This window comes from Schistocerca piceifrons, chromosome 1, assembly GCF_021461385.2.
Source record: "Schistocerca piceifrons isolate TAMUIC-IGC-003096 chromosome 1, iqSchPice1.1, whole genome shotgun sequence".
NCBI classification, from domain to species: Eukaryota; Metazoa; Arthropoda; class Insecta; order Orthoptera; family Acrididae; genus Schistocerca; species Schistocerca piceifrons.
This window is the reverse complement of record NC_060138.1, coordinates 401,457,363-401,483,100: the sequence shown is the minus strand read 5'-3', so window position 1 is coordinate 401,483,100 and position 25,738 is coordinate 401,457,363. Positions and strand designations below refer to the sequence as shown.

Sequence of the window (25,738 nt, the reverse complement as noted above, 5' to 3'; positions counted from 1 at the left end):
TCAAGAGAATGAAGATAGGCCCAAACGACCTAATGGTTAGCCTGGACATTGTTACTTTTTACGACGGTGCCAATACAGGATACGCTCAACCTTTTGGCCCAACATTTTCCATCTGGAATCATTAAGTTGTTCCATCACGTCCTAACGACAATGTACTTTTTGTACTGTGATGAATATTGCGGGATGATGGACGGCACAGCCATGGGATCACCACTGTCTGCAGCAGTCGCAAATTTCTTCATGGAGCACTTTCAGGTGCAGGCTCTGCAAACTGCAACATTACAGCCATCTTGCTTTCTGCGATACGTTGATGACACTTTCCTGATATGGCGTCATGGTGAAGATACGCTACAGCAGTTCATCGATCATATGGATGGTATCCATCCCAACATTAAATTTACTGTCGAGATGGAGATGCACGCCAAGCTACCATTCTTGGATGTTTTGGTTGAGCGGAAAGCAGGAGGCCAGCTTGGTCATTCAGTGTACCGGAAACCAACACAGACTGATCGGTACTTGAAAGCAAATAGTTTCCACCACCCTGTACACAAGAAAGCTGTCCTGAACACATTGGTTCATAGAGCCAAGTTTATCTCTGACGATGACCACCTACAGTCTGAATTGCAGAACTTAAAATGTGTTTTCAGGGAAAATGGATACAGCCAAAGAGAAATCGCAAACGCTTTTTAAGGGCCGCCAACGAAAGACACCTGGTGAATCAGTAGAAGAGGCCAAACACGACTGTATTCCTGCCATACTGTGGAGCAACTAGCAGTAAGTTAGGATGTCTGCTGCAGAAACATGGGCTAGGACCAGTGTTTCGGCCCGCCCCCAAAATACAAGGTATGTTGCGCCCTGTCAAAGATGACATTGCTCTTAAAATGTTCGGTGTGTATGGTGTACCCTGTGAATGTGGCAGCATCTATATTGGACAAACAATTAGCACGATTGCTGAGTGTTGTACTGAGCACAAGCGCCATATAAAACAAAGGGAGCTTCACAAGTCGGCCATAGCGGAGCATTCCCTAGAAAAAATGGACATAAAGCACAGTTTGAAAATACAAAAGTGTTGGCTCATGCGTCTACATATTGGGACTATGTTATAAAGGAAGCGGCAGAGATTCATTTAAACAACAACAATTTCAACAGAGACCAATGATACATACTATATACTCAGCATGGCATGGGGACGGGCATTGGACATCAAAAGAAAGCAAAGACAGATGCACGACACAGGAGCAACAGTTTCAAACGTGGCACCTGCCCCTGGCGTCGCCGGTGCTGCCACAGGTAATAGCTCTGCTAGCTGCTTGGGTCGACGTACGTGTGCACGCCACATTGGATCAATCTGATTGGCTGCTGATGATGTCATCACGCCTGTATAAGCAAGAAACCGTAGCAGCCCCGGCAGTCGGTGAACTCCTGACAACGATGGCGGAGATGGCCATCGAAAGCTCGAGGATTTTATTCGAATTGATGCGGCTGGGAACCTGAGAACATTTTATTCCCCTTTTTCTTTTTGGCCTTTAGTATACCTTCCAAATATTGGTCCATAGCTTGTTCCTCCATAATGGTCTCAGATAGTTTTTGTGTAAGATTGTTCACTGTGATTTTATAAAATATAAGTGGAACTCCTTTCCTCCTACATCTATAGTGGTTGCTCTTGTAAAAAGAGTGTGGCAGCGTTGATAAAACATCAGGTATTATATTTTTACTACCTTCCACATAGCACATTTTGAAATCAGATTACTGAAGAAACCCCATTAACCTTCGTGTAATGATTCAGTATTGATCTGGAATGTTAATGCTCTATTATCCATATAAATTGTGGTTTTCCTTCCTGTCAGTAAACAATAAAACCTTTTAAAACCTCATATCAATTTAATTCGTGTTGATCTAACACTCTGCTAGCAAAGCAGTACTTCAGTGTTCACATGTGTCATTTTCAAACTCATTTGGAAAATTTCACACGTAATACCATAGGATGACTATCACAAAATTTATTTAATGTCATGTGTGCGTCTCTACTTACCATATAAATCTGAAAGATAAAGTTTATTACTGGCTTAGTGTGACTTCTTATTCAGTTTGTCACTTATTCTGTACTTGGTTCTTTACCTGCAGCAAGACGTCTCTGGTCCATGAAGTACAATTAGTGCGTGCACTTTCTATACTTCAATTTTTAAATATTGTACATACATATATACAATGTATATAGTAGCGTAGCATAGCTTAACTTAAGTAAATATGTCATAGTTTAGTGTCCCTTTCCTGTGTATATAATCCCTTAGCTTATCTTTGTATGTGTATTGTGTAGATAGTCGTTGTCGTAGTTGTAGTATAGACTCTCCCTTAACTTTCTATGTCTCTGTTTATTCAATAGGCCTTACAAATGCTAATGCAGGCTGTAGCTCATTAGGTTTGTTTGTTTTGGGCACTCCAACACTTCCAGCTGTGCCTGTGTGCCTGCATGAGCAGGTCCTTGCGGTTTGTTGACTAGCTTGCTCCCAAGTGTGCATGTGCTGGCTCGCTCTGCTACCACTTTACATCGCGGCGAGTTATGTATTGCATTGCGCACTACTGTATGTTTCACAAGTTCATTTATTTGTTTACAACTGGGCTAAACGCAAGGCGGAGCATTTTATTTAGAGTATCGTTGTCACTAGACACAGAAAAGTAAAATTCTTCCTTGTTAAAACAACTTACCTTATCGCTTACACATTTGACATATAAGAAAAATAAAAACAAAAATTTTTCTTATCAACTAACAGCATAAATTCTGGAATGTGACTTTCCTGCATCCTAGATCTTATATTATTATACATATATACAACTTAGGGGGTATACAGCCATTCTTCAGTATGTAAACGTTCTCAAGTCTTTGTGCGGGTACAGGCCATTGTCTTTACATGTGTTCATGTGTGCCAATTTGTTTGCTCCCGGGTGGGGGATTTCAGTAATTATGTATGGGCCAGTGTATAGTAATTGCCTCTTATGGTTCAGTTTCCAGTTTTTGTGGATTTGAGATGTGTTCTAAGCAACACCTCACATCCTCTGTAAAATTGTGTTGTACGTTTCAGCTTTGTCATAAATTCCTTTCCTGTTTTTAGCTCAGGTTTCAAGATTGATTACTGCTTGTCATATTTTATCCTCCAGTGATAATTCCAGTATCGGTATCTTGGGCAAAGGTTTTTCCCACTTGTCTACTTATTTGCAATTGAACATCAGCTCATTTGGTGTAAACCCAGTTGATGTATGGGGAATGCCGTTAACAGCTTGTAAGAAAGGAGTAACATATTCAATCCAAACGGTAATATTTGTAATTCGAAGTTCCTGCCTCCACATATGAAGGCGATACACGTCCATTCTGTACACAAAATCTTAATGATACCTGGCCTTTCTTCAAATACATGTATATAAGCAATGAGACAAGCACTTTGATTCATGTACCTTTGTGTTTATTGTGCTGATGTTTACCTCTTCTGCTGCAAACTGTTGTTTATTGTATGTGTTGACAAACATAATGATGGGATTTACCAATTGAACCTCAAAGTCATAAATAACTTCAGTTTTACATCCCCTAATTAGGCCTGTTAAAAATAGTTATTTACAGTGAAATGACATTGGCCCTTTCCTATATCAATTTGTACTGGTATGTCCTAAATGTATCCATACCGATTAAACAATCAACTATTAATTTCACTGCTATCAAAAAATTGCATCATACAGAAAACTGTCCTAATTGGATGGTAATTAAGGCTTGTATTTTGACTCCTTTTGATTTCTAACCAGTGGCAGTTTGTACCTAGCAATTTTACACTGGCAGTGTGGGTATATGTCCACATTTCGTCAGGTCTTGAAAGAATCCCTGCAACATCAAATTAGTCGTAGCACCTCCATCAAGCACAATGGGTACATCAAGGTCAAACATTTTGGCTTTGATAGTAGCTTGTACCTTACCCTTGTTGTTTTTCTGTGTATCCTCTTTACTTTGATATAAATCTTTTTTCACATCACTACTTGATTGTATCTGATAAAGCAAGTGTCGGTCAAGCTCGTGCCCCCACTATCCTCCCAGGTCACAGAATGGGGGGCCTACCGTGACCAGTTAGTTTTCCGGCATCGCGGTGGCATTGATATGTGGGTTAGGCGTAACTTCAACTATATGGACTGTTGGTGTTTGATTACGCCAATTAGTACCCTGTGAGGCTCTCACCTGAAATTCTCTTTGATTTGCGTGTTATTTGGCATGTGTGTGTTACTTTGCTGGCCATATTCCACTGTCTGTGGATTATTCGGCTGTCTGGTATTGTTTTGTGTTTGCCATGTGATTGGCTGATTATTGCCGGTAGCTTGTGTCTGTACATATTGTACAGGCTGACCATATGCTACTTGCCTGTGATAGTTGTTAAATTTTTGTCCATTTCTTTTATACCCGACATTGAATTTACAGCTTTATCCATTGCTGTTGTGATTACCGTTACCGTTCCTATAGGTCTGTGTGGGGCAAGGTTGCCATCTGTGTTATACTAAGAATTTGTTGTTCCTTTGTTGATCTGTAAATCTCTGTGGCACTGTCTCCGTATTAACAGGCTTGGGTTGTACTGGTCTCTCTTTGTATATCAGTTGTATTGAGTCCAGTACAGATAAAAAATATTCAGTGTCATGTTCCGGAATGGTAATGAGTTTTTCCCTAACGTTGGCAGGAAGACAGCTCTTTAAAATTTTCAGCGCATCTATTGGAGATACCAGGTTCGTCCAGTATCTGGTTTTATTCAAAAAATTTTGAAAATAGCTCCTTTGGCTTCCATGTTTGCTATTGAGTGGAGCTGGTTTGAATATTTCATGTCTGAGCCTCTCTTGTAGGGCCTTAGACCAATATTTATACAGAAAGGCTCCCTCAAACTGTTCATGGTAGTGACAACTTTCTGCCATGGCCGTGGCCAATAGCAGAACGTCACCTTGTATGTAGGGAATGATAAATCTAATTTTCTGGGCTTAGGTCCAGGTACAAGGTAAAACATTACAAAATGCTCTGATGAAGACCATGGGGTGTGTTCTTTTTCCTTCGGATATAAATACCAGAAATTGTCAATGCCTAAGCAATGCTTCGTCTGTAAGTAATGTTGACAAACACACTGCGCCGTCAGTGACAGCCGTGTTTGTGTTCGCTTCTCATGTAGCACATGGCAACTGCGCTTACTCGACAGGCACAACTGCCGGCAAGTGTTTTTGCATTCTGCAACATTGGCTGTTTTCCTTCGACTGGCTAGCCACATACCGTGGATAACCAGTGAAAGTATCTAACTTCTCTAAAAGCATGGGTTTGTTTTCTGTCAAGTGTTGTTTTGGAATGTCAGTAGTTTTAGCAATACTGCCTGGTAACCTTTCCTCTGCTTCCTTTAAACCTGAATCTATTTTAGCTAGAATTTGACTTTCTTTCTCTTTTAGAGCTTCTCCTATAGTATCTACATAAAGTTTGAACTCTGACACTGCCGTTTCAGCAAGGGTGCTGCCATTATCCAGCACCCCAGCTTCAGCTTTTTCAGTTACTTCATTTACATATCTTATCCGTCTGTCTTCGGGCAAATTTTGACTCTAAAACTTAACTGGTCTACTCTTAGACTTAACTTTTGTACTTCTGTAAGTAAGTTTCTGCACAAGTCTTGCAGCTCACTAACTGCATACGTCACAATTTTCACGGATGCTTCCACTTGGGGTTGCATCTCTTGAATTTGAGAATATTCTTCACTAAGGTTTTGTAACTGCAAGTTGTTCCTGTTTATCATCTATGGATGACACTTTTTCCATTAATGTATTTATATTGCGGAACATGTCGATAATTATTTCTTGTTTTAGTTGTTTTCCTAGCTCTGTCAACTCTCCGGATAGTTCGGCCGATAATTCAGTGTGTGTATTTTGCTCACCTCACTGAACTGTTGACTAATGCTATTCTTGAAATTGTTAAATGCCTGATTTTGGTGTGTAAACTGTTGTCCTGTACCCTTAAGCTATTGTTACATTTTCTTGAAATTCCCTTTTTATTTTTTTATTTTTTTTTTTCCTCCAAAAAATGAAACTGTCTTTATCGGTAGTTTCCAATTAAGATAGATTTAGCTGTGTATTCACTAATGAACCTGATTATTATTTGACACAGTCTTACAGAATTTGGTGACTTATCTTGCAATTTAACGATGACTTTACACAAATTTTCGTCTCTTCTGTAGAAATGCACTTTCCGTAAAGGATATCAATTGGAAGGAAAAGAGATTATCTGCTGCCAGAGAGACGGCGCCAAGTTCGGTCACATAAGCATACAGCGTAGCAGCTTCCTACCTTTACTGCTGAAATAGGCATTCCTGGCATGTCTCGTTTGTAGGCAGAATTTAATTTTAATTAGCTCCTTCAATATTTTTGTGATTCCAAATCTCACAGACATGTAACAAATACAACGAAAATTCCATTAGTTTCTCGTAACAATAATATGAACCTTTTATCTCAACAATTGAAAGGTCTGTTCGTATTTCACTCGGCGCAGTCCTGTCACGGTCGTCATTGAACTGTGGCAGTTATGTGGGTGGGCGTATAATGGAAACTGATTAAAAATTGTTGTTTGAATAATTGAAAAAAAATTGATTCGAAAGAATAGTTGAAAGAAATTGGAAGGTAATTTATAAACCTGTATACATATCCTGGATGAACTTTAACTGGTACTAATATCAGCAAACTTTCATTGTCAATACATTAAGTTCAATATTCATATTTTGAGTTACCTACTGCTTCACATTAATTCCATTGCGCATAGTCCTGATTATAACAGTGTCAATGCAGGATTGCTCCTCCTTTACTCGTGCATATTCCTCTTGTGTGCTCCGAACCTCCTGATGCAGGATTCTCGGCACGGGCGAAATTATGAACAGACAGGTGTGGTCAATGTGAATATACCAATAAAAGTTTACTTTCCTAATAATTTTTTCTAACACTTTTAATGTGCACTTGAAATACACATTTTTTAAACAAAACTGGTATGACGTATATAATCATACGTCCGCCCGCTATCTCTGTTACAAAACAACTCGTTACTTTACCTTTACCTTTGGCTTTGTGTGTATATATAGCTTACATGGATTGACAGGAATGGGGGAAAGAAATACAGTAGAAGAAGAATGGGATGTAGTAGTGAAGGCAGCAGAGGATCAAGTAGGTAAAAAGACGAGGGCTAATAGAAATCCTTGGGTAACAGAAGAAGTATTGAATTTAATTGATGAAAGGAGAAAATATAAAAATGCAGTAAATGAAGCAGGCAAAAAGGAATACAAACGTCTCAAAAATAAGATCGACAGGAAGTGCAAAATGGCTAAGCCGGGATGGCTAGAGGACAAATGTAAGGATGTAGAGGCTTGTCTCACTAGGGGTAAGATAGATACTGCCTACAGGAAAATTAGACACCTTTGGAGAGAAGAGAACCACTTGTATGAATATCAAGAGCTCAGATGGCAACCCAGTTCTAAGCAAAGAAGGAAAGGCAGAATGGTGGGAGGAGTATATAGAGGGTTTATACAAGGGCGATGTACTTGAGGACAATATTATGGAAATGGAAGAGGATGTAGATGAAGATGAAATGGGATATAAGATACTGCGTGAAGAGTTTGACAGAGCACTGAAAGACCTGAGTCGAAACAAGGCCCCGGGAGTAGACAACATTCCATTAGAACTACTGATGGCCTTGGGAGAGCCAGTCATGACAAAACTCTACCATCTGGTGAGCAAGATGTATGAGACAGGCGAAATACCCACAGACTTCAAGAAGAATATAATAATTCCAATCCCAAAGAAAGCAGGTGTTGACAGATGTGAAAATTACCGAACTATCAGTTTAATAAGTCACAGCTGCAAAATACTAACGCGAATTCTTTACAGATGAATGGAAAAACTGGTAGAATCCGTTCTCGGGGAAGATCAGTTTGGATTCCGTAGAAATGTTGGAACACGTGAGGCAATACTGACCTTACGACTTACCTTAGAAGAAAGATTAAGGAAAGGCAAACCTACATTTCTAGCATTTGCAGACTTAGAGAAAGCTTTTGACAATGTTGACTGGAATATTCTCTTTCAAATTCTAAAGGTAGCAGGGGTTGGATATAGGGAGCGAAAGGCTATTTACAACTTGTTTCAACTCAGACCTTTCATTGCTCTGTCAAACTCTGCACGCAGTATCGTATCTCCCATTTCATCATCATCATCATCTACCTCCTCTTCCATTTCCATAATATTGTCCTCAAGTACATCGCCCTTGTATAAACCCTCTATATACTCCTTCCACCTTTCTGCTTTCCCTTCTTTGCTTAGAACTGGGTTTCCGTCTGAGCTCTTGATATTCATACAAGTGGCTCTCTTTTCTCCAAAGATCTCTTTAATTTTCCTGTAGGCAGTATCTATCTTACCCCTAGTGAGATAAGCCTCAACATCCTTACATTTGTCCTCTAGCCATGCCTGCTTAGCCATTTTGCACTTCCTGTCAATCTCATTTTTGAGACATTTGTATTCCTTTTTGCCTGCTTCATTTACTGCATTTTTATATTTTCTCCTTTCATCAATTAAATTCAATATTTCTTCTGTTACCCAAGGATTTCTACCAGCCCTCGTCTTTTTACCTACTTGATTCTCTGCTGCCTTCACTACTTCGTCCCTCAGAGCTACCCATTCTTCTTCTACTGTATTTCTTTTCCCCATTCCTGTGAATTGCTTCCTTATGCTCTCCCTGAAACTCTGTACAACCTCTGGTTTAGTCAGTTTATCCAGGTCCCATCTCCATAAATTCGCACCTTTTTGCAGTTTCTTCAGTTTTAATCTACAGTTCATAACCAATAGATTGTGGTCAGTCCACATCTGCCCCTGGAAATGCCTTACAAATCTCTCTTGCCATTATATAATCTACCTGATATCTTCTAGCATCTCCAGGATTTTTCCATGTGTACAACCTTCTATCATGGAAATTAAATAGTAATGGATAGAAACTCTTCAATACTCAAAGTGCTGTCCAGTGGAAAGTGAGAATGCTGGAGAGGGGGGAGAGTGAGGGAAGAGGAAGAAATTGTCAACAGTGGGTCAACAATTGAAATGAAATAAGATGTATTTTTAAACTGTATTTTGCTGACATATAAGTAAATATAAAAGCATTGAAATTTTTTTCTCAGAAGTACTTAATTCCCAGAAATCAGATGAATCTAATGAAGTACATGTATAAAGTGCATAAATTAGAGCCTAAAGATGATACTACTTTCAGGAATACTATTTTTGGCTGAGGGTGGTATTTTCAGTTTAGAGTCCACTTTCACTGTTAATTCAACATTTCTCAGCGTGAATAGCGAGTAATTACAAATATTTTGTTTTACTCTTGAAGGAAATTAAATCCTGTACAACATTGGTTGTTCTGCAGCATGCACGAAACTGCATGAAAAATAAATAAATAAATAAAGAAGTTACTAATGCAAAACTACTGACTTATCTAATTGTTTGTGATTTCTTGACTTTTTCCAGATTTTCACAACCTCACATCTCAGTAGCTGTTCAGAATTTTCCAACATGTTGTGTATGAAACTCGCAGTAGATTTCCACTCTTGAAAATTATATTTTGTCTAAAATGCACTGGAAATGAGTTACTAAGGTAAAACGGAAAAAGTGCCATTTCTTGGCAATTTTTTCAAGATGGTAAATAACACGTGGGCAGTAGAACGTCTAAAAAATTGAATTTTTCACGAGAGTGGTAATACATAAAACATGCTTGAAAATAAAATTACTCCACCTTTTGCAACCCAACCCCTTTTTCAAAGATACCTCTACTGGGCTCAAAATGTTGCTTAGAAACACATTCATAAGAACAACTTTGTTTACCTGGAAGTGGAAAAAAAGTTACTTGCACTTGAGGAAAAGAATTCTGTGAATGGGAAGGGTGTTACTGAAGTAAAAACAAAAGTATAATAATGTCAAAGGATCCTGTTTGGGACTGAAAGGAAAGGAAAGGGGGAGGGGGCAAAGGACAAATGTAGTTAAAGGATGTTGAGGGCTCTCATCCTCACATATAGTCCACTCCATACCTGCATCAACATATAGTCTGTGCACTTATTCTTGTCACCTTGATTATCCCAAATAAACAAAATTCTGAGGAGATGAGGTGGTATCTGGGTGAAGCATTGCTTTAGACCATCGGTGCCCTCAGTACCATTGTAAAATTGTTCTAATTGTGATATACTCCAGATGATTTTTATCTCATTCTGGAAGAAAACATATTGATCCAATTTTGAAATTTATTTGATTAGCTCAAGTTATCTTCCCCTGAAAATTGCACAGGGGTCACAATTATTATACCAAAGTGTGCCATAATTGAGGCTCTGTCTGTGATAACCAACTAGTGCAGAGAAAAAATCTGCTTCACTAATATAAAACTTCAGTGAGGTGTACGGAACAAGTAATGTGTTTGGTGCAGCCATCATTGAATTTGTGAGTTAAAGTACCATGAATACTGTTTGAATACAGGAGAGATGCAATTTTGTGGAAATTTTAGTTGCAGTAAGAATGTCATTCATACTCCTGGATGATGTTGCTTTTAAAACATCCATTCGGGAAAATATAATGCATAGACAAGGATCAAAGGAGTGCTCAAACTTGTTACTGACAAATCTGTTTGCTGATTTAAGTTGCAGTCCTTGACATTAATTAAAATCACTACTTCAGATTTTGGAATTTATTCTGTGTGTTATAAATCATGCTCTGTAACAGTAGTTTATAAATGCAAAAATCGATGTTCTTCGACACTCACTTTCATTTTTTGTTTGCAGTGTGTGAATAAGTAATTCATTGTAACTGAAGATTACTGTAGAAACTAGATGGTTGATGCAAATAATTTTATCATTTGTATTTTTATATATTTTGTTTTGATGTGAGCTAATACAGTTGTTGGTGGAGTTTGTGTAGTTTGGTATCATATAGTACTACACAGAATAATTCATGATGCTGTACTTTCTGTCTTAAGACATTATTTTAATAATGAAAGTAAAGCTACGAACCAGTGTAGTAGTCGCCATGATGATGATGATGATGATGATGATATGTTTTTTAAAATGCTTTTGATGCTAATCTTTTATTTCATCAAATGTAGGATGTACTGATTCTGAATCAGTTTCTAAGATCTGATGGCTGCATGCTGCCAAGGAGGATTACAGGCCTTTGTAAAAAGCAACAGCGGAAAGTCAGCATTTTGGTTGCAATGGCACAAAAAGCAGGTAAAGTAACTTTGTGTGTAGTTAAATGTCCACTGGTACAAAATAAAATCTATATCATATTAGTTCTATGGTTTAATTTAGTTTCATATGTTTATTTATTTCACCTAGTGAATTATGTGCTTCAGACCCTGTCTTACATCTAAGCAGACATCCTTAGTACAGAGACACTACAATGTATAAAGTGAAAAAGCTGTACATAGTAATAGTTACAATTGTTAGTCTCCATTGTGTTCTGTAATTTTCTTATAAAGGAATGTTCCCACAAGGCCAAAGACCCTTGGGGTGTGCGTAGCAAGTGTGGGGCCCTGAGCCATTGCAACAGTTTTCCCTCCCTTCCCTGTGCTGCCCCCCCCCCCCCCCTCCTCTCTCTCTCTCTCTCTCTCTCTCTCTCTCTCTCTCTCTCTCTCTCTCTCTCTCTCTCTCTCTCTCTTCTCTTTTCAGACTCTGAGTGTCATGTGAAGTCTTGATGCTGACTTGGCTGCTTCTTAGATTTTGACACGAATGGATCCCTATGCTTTCTTCCATCGCCTTTTCAGCAAAATAAAGTCAAACCCACTTTCAGGTTTGATTCAGCTTTTTTTTTTCTCCATCATATTTTTGCCAGTTGTTTGGAAAGGACATCACCTACCCATTCCCTCCATGTACTCTACTACTCCTGCCAAAGAACCAATGGTGTAGTCAATCTGATGGGATGAGATCAATTTTAACACACTCACCTATAGCCCCTGACAACGTGTGTCTCACATGGTCAATTCCTGAGTAGTTGCTGATCTATATGAGCAAAAGAGCAGACACCTTCCCTTTTGGGGCATCAGGACTCTGAACAGCGACAGTTGAGCCAGTTTGACATACTGTAACTGGTTGACATCTGTATAGATAGTGTTATACCTTGCAAATGAAGATAATTACTTGTTCCAGATGATGGCCATGTAAAACTGATACCTCAGTAACTGGAAAAAGAAAATTTGGTGTTGAATCCTACAAAGTCAAAGCATTTTCTTCCACAGTTGTGTCCTGTGACAAGGGCAGGCTAGGAAATTAGGATCAGTACAGTTTATTCAGTATTTAGTCTGTATTAGAACAGATAGATTCCTTCATAACAAACCTGCTGATTTTTTGGAGAATATCTGATATCAATTAGGCAAAGTAGCCACCATCAAAAAATGCAGAATAAATCCTTATTGACAGAACTACAACTGAAACACAATCTCAAGCATTTTGAGACTGCACAGAGTTATGAGATATCAATGTCACAATTACTCCATACAAAAGCCTTAATATGACCATCTTTCACAGAGACCTAATGTTCCAATCTAATGAACTCGGTACAAACCTGTAGTGCTGTGGCATTAATTTTGTATGGTGCACACAGAGCCCAAAGGAAAACTGGACTGACACAATACAATGGCATTTAAAGGACACTTTTTAATGGAAAGAGTAAGATGTGTGACATGAAGTACTTGTGAACAAAGTGCCTGGACCACCACCTTACGTAGTTCAAAGTTTGTCAAATTTTTAAACAGAAAAAGAAAATACTGGAGTATACCATACCTTTGCCTGTCATACTTTGGAGACCCAAATAAAATATGGTTTTACCCAAGTGATGTAATCACATATTTTGATAAGGTTACAGCTGGGATCTCTGATGTTCCAAGCTGTAAACTGCCTACTTGATGAGTAAACTATTTGAGAGAGAAATTATCATCCCATTTGGACACCACTCATATCTTGTCCATGACTGCCCTGCTACTTATGGAGCCAGAAACCCTCCATTCTTCTTCGGCATTGCTGGAGAGGAGGTCACACCACTGTAATGCCACACTCATGTATTTTAACCAACCTAAGTAAATAAGTCAGCAGAAGAAAGGGGTAAAAGCATCAGTTGAGCAGCTACGCCAGGATTTTATCCTTTGGTGATTATAGGGACCCCAAAACATTTTAGTGCCACTCAGGGTACCTTTCCTGCCATCCACGTAACACTCTGCAGCCCTAGACTTGCACCTATGGCAAAGTGGTATGTCCGTGCAGAAATGTCATGGAGCGGACGTATCACTTGCTTGAATTTCTTTTTGTGGCCTGTTCATTGCTTTTATTTATGCATATGATAGCCTGACTGTGACATACGATGACTGTGATCCAGAGGCATAATACTAATAGTAAATCAGTCCCCTTAAATTCTCAGCAAAGTAAGATTTTAGCTGCAGACCTGTATTTGTATCACTCATAATAAGAAATATCTTGCAATGTGACATGAGGCTAATTAGGATGATTATATTGACCAATTTTAAGTAGATTATGAATTACTCCAGGTATAAATTTTTGATTCAACACTTTTGAGAAACACTAACTCTCTTCTCATTCACTATTAACATACTGTGTACATAATATCTTTGGTTTTAATCATAGTGGACATATGCACCCACACCACTCCCAGAAAGAGCAGTACAATCCACATTTAGAAGTGTGGAACCTAAGAGATGATTTGAGTTGGAGATGATCAGTTTCAGCCACATCTCCAACAGCAGAATTTTTGGGAAGTTCTGCTAGTAGTGTAGGTCATATAACTTAACAAAGTAAAGTGTTATATTGTGAATTGCTTGTTGACATGGGTGACAAGCAGCTCACAGGTATGGTAGTCCCAAGCAGGCTGACCTAAATCACCTAGAAGGGCGTCAATGTCCTGCATTTGCTACACAAGGCATTCCTTGTGGGTGAACAAAGTTGCAGTCATCCAGATGTTTGCTATCATCTATATGCTTTGAGGAATGACAGGCTGACTAAAAGAAAATGTCAAAAAGGAGTTGAACGTGCAATGTCTAGAAGTAGCATTCAATAAAACGGAATGATAGCTGCTGCTTTGAATGCTTCTATCTTTCGTGAGCAGTGGTTGCCTGAACTGCATTCATGTTAATTGTTCACCTTTTTCTTAAGGGTTAGAATATTCAAAATCTGTTACCCTAATAGCTCAGACAAATTATTTGAATCCAAACAGTGTAATATCTACTCTGTCATTTAAGACCTCAAATAATATGTGCAATGCAGTGTATTATGACAGTGAATTGTCTTATACATTTGTTTCTGAATTCTACTGAAAAGAAGGAAACAAACAAGGCTGGCTGTAAAATACCTGTGCCCACAAATATTGTCATGGAATGTAGTGCCTATGTACCTTTGTATAAATGTGAATAACATGTCATTTGGCAACTACCAATAGTTCACTCTTGTATATTCTGCCGTTGCTTGCAGTCTGTACTGTCAAACTAAGAGTTGTGAAAATGACTTTTTATCTGTCTTCGGCAACCAGTGAGGTTACTGAATCTGAGAAAGGTGACATAGTGGTTAGAGCAGAAACTGAAGTCATTGTGAGAGATTGAGTGCTTTGTTTCTGAAAGAAGTCCAAACTTGTTTTGGCTCTATTAATCTTCAAGGAAGTCTGTGGTTCAGTATATTCTTTTAATTGAACACTTGCGTTACCTTACACTTTTATTGAGCTCTAACATTTCTGTCATCCAAGCTGGTGGGTATAAACAGGACGCTCATACCAGTTTCTAAATTATGCAACTAGTACCTGATAATTAGCAACCATAAAGAACAAAAATGTAGCAACCACTAGAGATCAGAAATGCACTCCATGAATTCATTTTGGACTCGTCAGTGGGTCCTCTAACGTAAACTCCATGTGATCAGAGATTAGACTTGCAAATCTCCGCTGCTGGCTCTGTAACTGACAACATGCCACTTGAGACTGTAGTCAGATGCAATTTATTGTGCCAGTGCAGAAAGGGAATCGAGTACATGAGAAATTTCAGCAGTGCTGCTAAACACACATTATTACAATGACGACTATCTATACATAGCATAACTTAAGTCCCCCTGCCACAGTTTTCTGTCTGTATCTGAAGAATAATCTCAGAAACTACTGTAGGGATTTTGAGACAGTTTCACTAACTGGTAGACTGTTTTTACAAGGATGATTTATGCATATAATGTATTACCACTACACCAAACAAGTTGTTTGAACATAGATAATTAGTGCCACCCATGCGAATCTGGGAAGTGTCGCCCAGTAACCAAGTCCAAGGCAATAAAAGTATTAGATGGTTTCTCTGAAAAGTGGTTAAGTATTAAAATAAATGTAGAGCAGTCATCAAAAAATTACAGAATGATTTAGGCTTTTCTAGGAAGTGATTATAAAGGATCATTAGATTTAAGTAACATAATATCATAATATTACTTTTAATATCTGAGTAGTAGCAGCATCAGTTAATCTAAGTTAGAAGTATTTAACAGATCATTGTTACTGTGAACCAATAAAATGTTGTCCACAAAATTAGGGCCCAAACGAGTGCTACATTTGGTAACAACCAAACTTGCAGCACTGAAGTTCCTCTCATTAGACTCACTCGATGCTGGAATACAGAGTTTGCTCCTAGCTACATGTGCCAGAGACATTACTGTCATTTCATGTTGTTTTCACCGTCCATGAACATCAGTTTCCGCCTTTGCACACTTTCTGTTAGCAGCAATTGAGAGGCACAATAATAATTCACGTTGTGCGTACATGCTGTTTAAACTTCTTGCATACTTCTGGAACTTAAATGGCTCAGCAGTTTCGATGGGCCTGGTGTACTTTCATGTGAACCATGAGTAACTAGAAAGAACTGATGTTGCACTTTGTAGCAACATTCACTTGTAATCATGTTCCACGAACAAAGAATATTAGGAATATATAGTTGTTCACTCACCTGAAATGTTTGCACACAGAGCACCAGTCTCTTTGAAGACATTGGCTCTGTCTTCAGTGCTCATTATCAAAAAATCATGATGTGGGGGCCACAAAAATGCTACAATCTTGTGGTACAAGTGCAGTTTGATCCTACCATTGCTTCCATCCATGTAACTTCTGCATCTTAATTGAAGTATTGCCATGGCAGTCCGCAGCTCATGGTCTCGTGGTAGCGTTCTTGCTTCCTGAGCATGAGGTCCCAGGTTCAATTCCCGGCAGCATCAGGGATTTTTCCTGCTTCAAGATGACTGGGTGTTGTTGTGTCGTCTTCATCATCATTCATCCCCATTACGGTCGGAGGAAGGCAATGGCAAACCACCTCCACTAGGACCTTGCCTAGTAAGGCGGCGGGGGTCTCCCGCATCGCTCCCCTACGCTCTGTAAAGAAGTATGGGACTCATCATCATCATCATCATCATCATCATCATCACCACCACCACCAGTAACTAATCCGTTGGGGCCCAAGTGATCATCCAGAAGTTTACATTGCCAAATAAGTACTAAATGGAGAGTTGGATAGTTGTCACATTCTACACTGAAGAGCCAAAGTAACTCGTACTTCTGCCTAATATAATGCAGCCCCCCCTCCCCCTCCTGAACACGCACGCAGAAGTGTCCCAACATGATGTGGCATGGACTTGACTAACAGCTGAAGTAGTGCTGGAGGGAATCAACACCATGAATCGTGAACAGCATGTTGCAAACTATCCCAGATATACTCATTAATGTTCATGTCTGGGGAGTTTGGTGGCTATCGGAAGAGTTTAAACTCGGAAGAGTGTTCCTGGAGCCACTCCGTACCAATTCTGGATATTGGGGGAGGGGGAAGGGGTTTGCATTGTCCTGCTGGAATTGCCATAGCCCATTGGAATGCACAATGGACATGAATGGATGCAGGTGATCAAACAGGACACGTTCGTATGTGTCACCTGTCAGTCACATCTAGACATATCAGGGGTCCCATATCACTCCAACTGTATGCGCCCCTCCCCATTATAGAGCCTCCACCGCTTGAACAGCCCCTGCTGACAGGTAGGGTCCATGAACTCATGAGGTTGTCTCCATACCTGTACATGTCCATCCATCTGCTCGATACAATTTGAAACGAGACTTGTCCGACCAGGCAACATATTTCCAGCCATCAACAGTCCAGTCAGTGTTGATGGGCCCAGGTGAGGCGTAAAGCTCTGTGTTGTGCTGTCATCAATGGTACACGAGTGGGTCTTTGGCTCTGAAAGCCCTATCAATAATGTTTCATTGACTGGTTCGCACCCTGACACTTGTTGATGGCCCAGCATTGAAATCTGCAGCAGTTTGCAGATGGGTTGCACTTCTATCATGTTGAATCATCTCTTCAGTGTCCATTGGCCCCATTCTTCCAGGATCTTTTTCTGGTCACAGTGATATGGGAGATCTGATGTTTTACTGGTTTTCCTGATCTTCACAGTACACTCGTGAAGTAGTTGTACAGAAAAATCCCCACTTTATCGGTACTTCAGAGAAGCTGTGTCCTATTGCTTGTGTGGAGACTATAACACAATGTTCAAACTCACTTAAATGCTGATAACCTGCAATTGTAGCAGCTGTAACCGGTCTGACAACTGCGCCATACACTTGTCGTCTTATATAGGTGTTGCCGACCGCAGTGCTGTATTCTGCCTGTTTACATATATCTGTATTTTAATATGCATGCCTACACCAGTTTCTTTGACACTTCAGCGTATGTCACTACTAGCTTCTTTGAATGGCATGAGGAACATGGCAGCTTATTTAGGGTATGTCCATTTATATTCGTAACTCTGCTTAACTCTTTTGTGGGAGTAATTCTGTAACCTCAGTCAAAGTATCAGAAACTGAAACTACCATACGTTAAACTGTTCCATCGGACTTCAATGTCTTGTCTGGGATTTTGTGTGTCGCTTTGAAAAATCAACTCTCTTACAATGTGCCACTACTGCTTTATGCGAGTTAATTGTCTCTCCTACTTGAGTTACTTGTGGCTGCAATGTTACAAACTGTGACTTAAAACTGTGTTTGACATAATGTTAAGACCATCACAAGTGCAAGGAAGTCATGTGACGTATTTCAGAGCTGCCATTGTATTAAAACGTTGATCTGTTATGAAAGGTACTGAATTCATTAAGACCTCAGAAATTATCAAGGACTTGAAACAGCAAACAAGCTCTGATAAAATGTTAACTCCTGTCGTTTCCTTATCAGGAAATAGGTTGGTAAACAGTAATCTGTTGTCTGTGCGCCATGTTTCAATAATACGAGGGGAGGACCCAAAAGCAACGGGAATTGGACTGCGTTGGGGAGGGAGAAGGGGGAACACATCGTTCAAGCAGGTGTCCATTAGTCACGCCCCCAGAGCTAGTATGCAAAGTTGTGTCACTGAGTGTGTATCGGTTCACCCACGAGTTTTTTTTACTAAAACAACTTCTTCCATTTCGGTGAAAACATGATGGCAGGTTGTCCAGAGCAACGCGCGGCTGTGAAATTTTGTTTCCTGTTGGTGAAATTGGCCACTGAAGCTATTGTACTGCTTAAGGCTGCTTATGGGGATGCTGCTCTAAGTAAAACCAGAGTCTGAGTAGTTTTCACGTTTTAAAAATGGAGAAATGTCAGTTGAAGATGAACTCATTCAGGTCAAGAAGTGACAAAAATGTCAACAAAATCAGTGCTCTTGTTTGTGGAGACCGTACCTGTACCATTGATTGATCAACTCTGTGAGATGTCTGGAATATCTTGTAGTTCAATTCAGAGGATTTTACCTGAAGATTTGCACATGAGAAGGGTTACAGCCAAATTTATCCCTCGCCTTCTCACAGATGATCAAAGGGAGCATCAACTTCAGGCTTGTTTTGACCTTAAAAATCAGCTCAAAGAGGACCCTGATTTTTTTTTTTTTTTTTTCCATGGTGATTACTGGTGATGAATCGTGGTGCAATTGATACAACCCCAAAACAAAGCATCAGTCAAGCCAGTGGAAGACAAGTGACTCTGCTGGTCCTAAAAAAAGCTTGCCAAGTGACGTCAGCCATCAAGATAATGCTCATTTGTTTCTGGGTTGCAGAGATGTGTGTGTGGAGTTCATTCCCACAGGTCAAACTGTCAACCAGAATGTTTTTAAAGGATTGAGGGAGAGTATCCAGAAGAAAAGGGCAGATCTTTTGACCACTGGTGACTAGTTCTTCCTTCATGACAACTTGCCGGCCCACACCACCCTCTATGTAAAGCAGTTTTTGACAAAAAAAATGGCATGATACTGATTTTCTGCCCTCCATACTCAACAGATCTTGCCCCCCCCCCCCCCCCCCCACGTGATTTCTTTTTGCCACTGTGGAGGTGTTAAAACAAAAATCGTGGAAGGCATAAAGAACATCCTGATAAGTGAAGTTAAAAAAAGTTTTGAATAGTGGAAGGATCATTTGAAGAAGTGTTTTGTGGTCAGTGGAGAAGTGGTGTAAAATATTAAGAAATAAAGATGTTATGAGGAATGTTCTGTCCCCCCCCCCCCCCCCCCCCCCACACACACACACACACACACACACACACACACACCATTGTACTGGATACAGTCACTGTAGTGTGTGTTATTTTGTGTGTATCCTCTATCCACATATCAGTTTGGAAAGAGGCTCTTTTGTCAGTAATAGCAGCAATAACACATGGAACCTACCAGCACTTTTTAATAGTGACTAACTGTAGTCGGGTGAGGTAGTACAGCCTCCACATCATTACAGCCCACTTTCACGCCTACAGATATGAGTGGTTGCACTACCTTCCTGAAATTAGAGCCATGAACTACACTGAATGGTCTAATATCTTTGGAGCAACAAGTGCCATTGAATCACAGATATCCTTTCCGGTTGCAGGGATGCAAGAGTGAGGTTGATGTGTATCCTGTTTTCTTTTGATGGAACCATGTATGTTTCCTCGTGGAGGAAGTGGAATAAACAAGAATACAACCATTTTGTTTGTGTTGTACAAACATTGTATGTTTTCCATCTTCAGCATACAAAACAGCTTCAGACTTTTTCGGGAGGTCACACTTTCTCTTCTGGAGCACATTTGAAATTATCTACACTCTATCAAGTAATTTTTATTCTACATTCTGTACAGTCCCAGAAATTGCAGCTTCATCAGAGTCTGTCATTTCCTTCCTATCAGTGCTACACAGCACAGCAAGAACATGCACTCAGCTTCAGAGTTAAGTCACAGCTAAACTTACACACCTGTACACTTCAGAAAGAAGGAACAAGTCAATGAGTATGAAGCAACTGCAATCCCACCTTCTCAGGCTTGTCCTACTCACAGAACTACAGCAGGAACAAAGGTATTGGGTGCAACACTGAAGTAACAGCAGCGCCTTGATTGCTAGTGTATACAACCCGCAACATTGGACCTTTACTAGCTTTGTTACTGATCTCTAGCAGCCACTAGATGGCACTCACCATGATGTAAAGACGTATGCCCATATGGTTCTTTGGAAGTCTCCAGGTGGAAATAATTTTAACCAAATTAATAAGTTCCTAATAGATGTAAGACATCTGTTCAGCCTAATCTATGTTAAAGGCTATAAAATGCTAGTGTCTACACTGACCATTACCATGTAATAACAATATTCAGAAGTTGAATATCTAATGCAAGGAAGGTACATGGCCTCCTGCAAGAAAATTTTGCGTTGACAAGCTCAAGGAAACCTGGCAAACTTTCCTGACAGTGAGAGTATTGAGGAAATATGGAAGAACCTAAAAGACACCCTGACGAAAGCTCCTGACAAAGCTTTAGGAAAAGTAGATCGGGCCATATCTGATGGCTGGTTTGATGAAGTGTGTACACAGGAGGATGCACAGGTGTACCATACCCAAAGATCTGTAGAAGATTATAGTAGAGTAAGAAGAGAAGGAAAGAAGTTGCACAAAAGAGTATAAAAGCAAAGAACTGGAAGAAATGGAACAGCTCATAAGGGATGAAAGAGGCGATAGCTTTAAATAAGAGCTGAAAGGGGTTTAAGCCTAGGATGAATTTATGTAGACAGGCAGGTGGCTCTGTCTTTTGTAGTGATGAAGCCATATGTAAAAGATGGGCTGGGCTCAACACTGAAAAATTGCTGAATGGAGGTTAGCTGAGAACCAAGGAATATTACAAACCTTGAACACAAGGAACGTGGAAAAAGGTAGCAGCACCAATTGCTGAGGAAGTGGAGGTGGCCTTCAAAAGTTGAAGAAAAACAAGGCCCCAGGAATGGACGTAATATTAATGTAACTGATTAAAAATGCAAGAAAGGAGTTTGTCAAACATTTCCATAGGCTTGTAATTAAGATTTGAGCAGATGGAAATATTCCTGATGAATGGAATTTAGGTATCATATTCCTAGAAAGCAAGAAAGATGATACAGTGGTGTGCTCTCACTATAGGGACTTTGCCTATTACCTACAGTATTTAAAATATTCTCCAACATCCTCTTTAGTAGGCTTTCGCACCTTATGTTGAAAAGGTTGCTGACTATCAGTGTGGATTTCGTTAAGGGAGATGTACCTTTGATCAGATCTTAATGATATGCTTAATATTAGAAATATGTGAAGGAGTTGGCATTATTATACATCACGTTTTTATTGACTTCAAATCAGCATTCAGAATTATTGACAGGGGGGAGGTGTCTATTGCATTGGGGAAGAGAGAGAGAGAGAGAGGGGTGGGGGTCGGGGAGGGGGGGGGGGGGTTCCTACTAAATGGATTGTCATAGTTAAAGTAACTATGGAAAACACAAGGAGTCTAGATAAAATACAGAAAATGGTGGGTGCCAATATAAAGGAGACTATCCTGTACAAATCAGGACAGATACTGACACATACAGAAGATATTGATACAACTGAAATAACACTAAGAGGCATGAAAGAGCTCCTAAAAGATGAACCTACAAATAAGTGAATGGAGAAATAAGTACATGTCTGTAACTAATAAAGATTGTCATAAAGAGCCCTGTTCATAGTAATGGATTCCTGTAAGTTTTAAGTTGTGTATAGTTGCACTTACCTTGGATCAGAAGTAAACTGTAAGAACAATCTTAGCTCTGAAATACGAAACTGAATACTGTCCACCTCAGCAAACATCTGCCATCTGATCTTCTGTTCGTGAAAAACAAAATTCCATTGTATAAAATTTTAGTGAGGCTGGTTCTAACATAAGAAGCTGAAACATGGACACCAACAAAATTTGGTGAAAAGCAGCTTGATATGTTTTAAAGGAAGGTCTTGAGACAAATTAATGGGCCAGTGAAAGAAAATGGTGTCTGGAGAGAGAGGTTCAGCTATGAATTACATAATCTATATAATGAGTGAGACATTGTCAGCTACATTAAGATTAAAATGTTGGAGTCATCGAGCAATGTACTGGGAGGAATGTGTCAGAGAGGACATAACGAAAATTGGAATTCAGCTGTTGGGCCATTGATGGGTGGTGATATGGTTTGTTGGTGTCACCATCAGTACACTTATAGTTAATATTCAGTAACAGACAAATGTGATGAAAGACAGATTCCACAGAAGTGAGATAGCTTTAATAATAATTGCCTCAACTTGCAGTACATAAAACTTTCTCATCATAACAGTCACTACATTTGTTAGACAAAATTATTCAATTGGATAGATATAAAATCTAATCACCAAATGGCAGCAGAACACACATACAAAAGGAGATTGCAACTGGGCAAGCTTTCGGAGCCAGTGGCTTTTCCTTCAGGCAGAAGAGTTGAAGGGGGAGGAAGAGGGATGTAGGAGAGGGCTGGAGAGATCAAGGAATAGGAGTAGATTTAGGGGAAGTCACCTAGAACCATGGGTCAGGGGAGACTTGCCACACTGGATGAGAAGTAAAGACTGATTGTTGGGGACTACATCAGAAGAGATTTGAAAACATTTGTTAGTGTTAAATAGGTGTCCGTGAAGATAGGATATATCAAGACTATTGTTAGGGCTGGCAGTAATACATAATTAAGACTACCACATAAAGAGAGTTGATTTGGAAGGAGATTGGCCACATTCGTTATAGGAACTGTACTGTAGTCATGAGAATTCCCTCACAGTTGGTTGTGTGGCATCACATATCCTTACAGGCATGTCAGTGTTTCCTTTAGTTAATGCAGAGTACATACTGAGGACTATACTAACATTTTTTCATCAGAATGCCAGATTTCTTGCAGGAGAAATTGGCATCCTGTAAGTTCGGTATAATAATTTCGTAGCAGGCGCATGGAAGTCAAATCTGAAATCTTTTACCACAAGAAAATTGATAAAACTGTTGCAACATTTGTTCACAGCAAGTGATGGAGATACACACATACATTAAATCTCTCTCTGTTTATAAATTGAAGTCACCTTTTCATGTCCGTGTGTATGTGCAGGCTAATTTCAGAAACTGCTGTAGGGATGTAGTTAAAGTTTTCACTAATAGATACACTGATTGAGATAGATTTCTGTATATATTTTATAAATACATAATAATTTATAAATATTTTGTACAGACTGTCTGACTTATGATGAATGAAAGTTGCATTGTGAAAACGGTGGCATTGCCATCTACCATACAGCTGCCCTAACATGAGAGAGCAGCAGTGCATTGGGAAGACAGCAAACAAAATCTGATTTGAATGTGGTTTGTAGGTCTAGCGGCGAAGCATGCGGTTCGAAACTGAAAGGTTGTGGGATGAACCTCAGCTGGGTCACTTTTTTTTTCACTCTCTCTTAACTGAACATTCACATCTCAATGATATGGAGATACACATTTTGAAATATGCTACATTTTCATAATACCAACTACTGCATACCTCAGATTAGCAATCACAGTTTGCACTCTTAATTCAGTGCAAATTCTTCGAACAACAGGCAGTGGGTTACTCAGATTTGAAGTGTCTTAATAAATATGACCAACAACGTAAAGGTAACCAACTCATCATTAGGCTGTTATGTGTGACTTGCAGTATGAAATAATCAAATATTTAACCAATAGTTCCCTAGCAGTCATTTGAAAACAACTGCAAAGTGAAAGAACGTGCAAATCCAAAAATGTGGTTTTAATTTTTGTGCTAAAAAGGAAATGTTTTCCGATAAACTAGTTCAGCAATTTTGTTTGGTTTACATACAGTACATTGTTTGTGCAGCAGATTACTGAACTTTAAACTTGCTGCTTTCCTTGAATCAAACGAAGACTAAGAGTCAATTCTTTGCGCCAGCACATTTAAGTAGTTTGCCATAAAGAGACCAAATGCAGCAACGAATCTCAACAATGCATCACTGTGATACTCAGCTTTATAAGAAGAGTGCTGGACACGAGCAGAACATGTACAGCACGTGTGTTTTTGGTTATTTTTTCTTTTGTCACCTCAGCCAGCCTCAAATACATATTGTATCACTCCCACACATGTACACCCATGATCCACAAAGAATATTTGTTTGTTATCAGCATATTATTTACGTCATGATGTTCTCCCATTTTGCCATAATGTATCACTCCATATGTCAATTGAATGAGGAACACACAACCCTCGTGCCTTCTGACAACTATCCTGGTGCGTTTTGCATACATTGTGTAATTTATATGAAAGTGATGATATTCACTGACCTAATGATGTTCTATGAATTTCATTCATAACTGTAAGGAGTCACCCATAAACAAATCATCTGGCCATAGATACCTGAAGGTACTTTGGAGCCAGGCCAGGTTGCTAGTAAACAATAATTAGGACTTTTTTAAAATTTTTACATCTACAATACTGAATCATTTATAGGTTTTGTGATTCGCAACTGTTCCATGTTAGTACATTCAAAAATTTGTTAGAAAAACATCCGCACAGTTAGGCTAAAGCATAATGATGATGTCAATATATCTTCTGTATTCATCTGCATCATAAACAAAAATAGTTTGTCGGATGTAAAGATATGCAATTAGCATGTATCTAATTTTTTCATTTAATTATATTACTTTTATTATTTTTGTGTGCATTTGACCCGCCACCTCTCTCTCTCTCTCTCTCTCTCTCTCTCTCTCTCTCTCTCTCTCTCTCTCTCTCTCTCTCTCTCTCTCGTTATCTACCTTTTGAGAGGACTGCTGCAGTTGTTATTTTGTATGCTTGAAAATTTATAATAGAGTAATCAAATGCTTGTACTGATCTATTTATGTCGTCACAGGTCTTATGCCAAACCTGGCACCATCGAATAGCAAACATGACCCCAAACGGCGGTCGAAGTGGAAGAAATTTAATACGTACTTTGATGAGTCTACTATAAAGTTCAAGTACTAAGCAACAGAAAACAGTAACATCTGTATAGTTTTATTGTACATAAAATAAATCAATGATACATGTGTAAGTGTTGCTGTTGTGTTGTCGTATGTTATTGAACCCATGAGACCTAAAATTATGAACCTGACACAGTACTGTAACAACTCAGTTTTTATTTTGAGATTATATGAAAAAAATTATTTTCTTTTTAATCTAAGAAAAGTGCGTAATGCTGATAATGTTTTTTATCGTCACACATAAAATAAATTAACTGGAACACCAAATGTCTTAGCAGTGTCACAGTAAATGCCAATATGGTCTCTCTCTCCCTCCCCCCCCCCCCCCCCCCCACCCCCCCCACCCCAGACAAGTTTCTGTTGGCTAAGTTGA

At 39.2% G+C, this 25,738-nt stretch overlaps 1 protein-coding gene across 1 annotated transcript in view; it reads left to right on the top strand.

Moving 5' to 3' along the window:
• The window catches only part of LOC124788499 (28S ribosomal protein S18a, mitochondrial), a 65,432-nt gene extending 39,996 nt beyond the window's left edge, over positions 1–25,436 (top strand). Inside the window, exons 3-4 of the mRNA XM_047255771.1 lie at positions 11,159–11,282; positions 25,257–25,436. Of these exons, the coding sequence (XP_047111727.1) occupies positions 11,159–11,282; positions 25,257–25,369 (237 nt within the window). The 3' untranslated portion in view covers positions 25,370–25,436. The remainder of the gene's footprint in view (positions 1–11,158; positions 11,283–25,256) is intronic.
• The last annotated feature ends 302 nt before the right edge of the window (positions 25,437–25,738 follow it).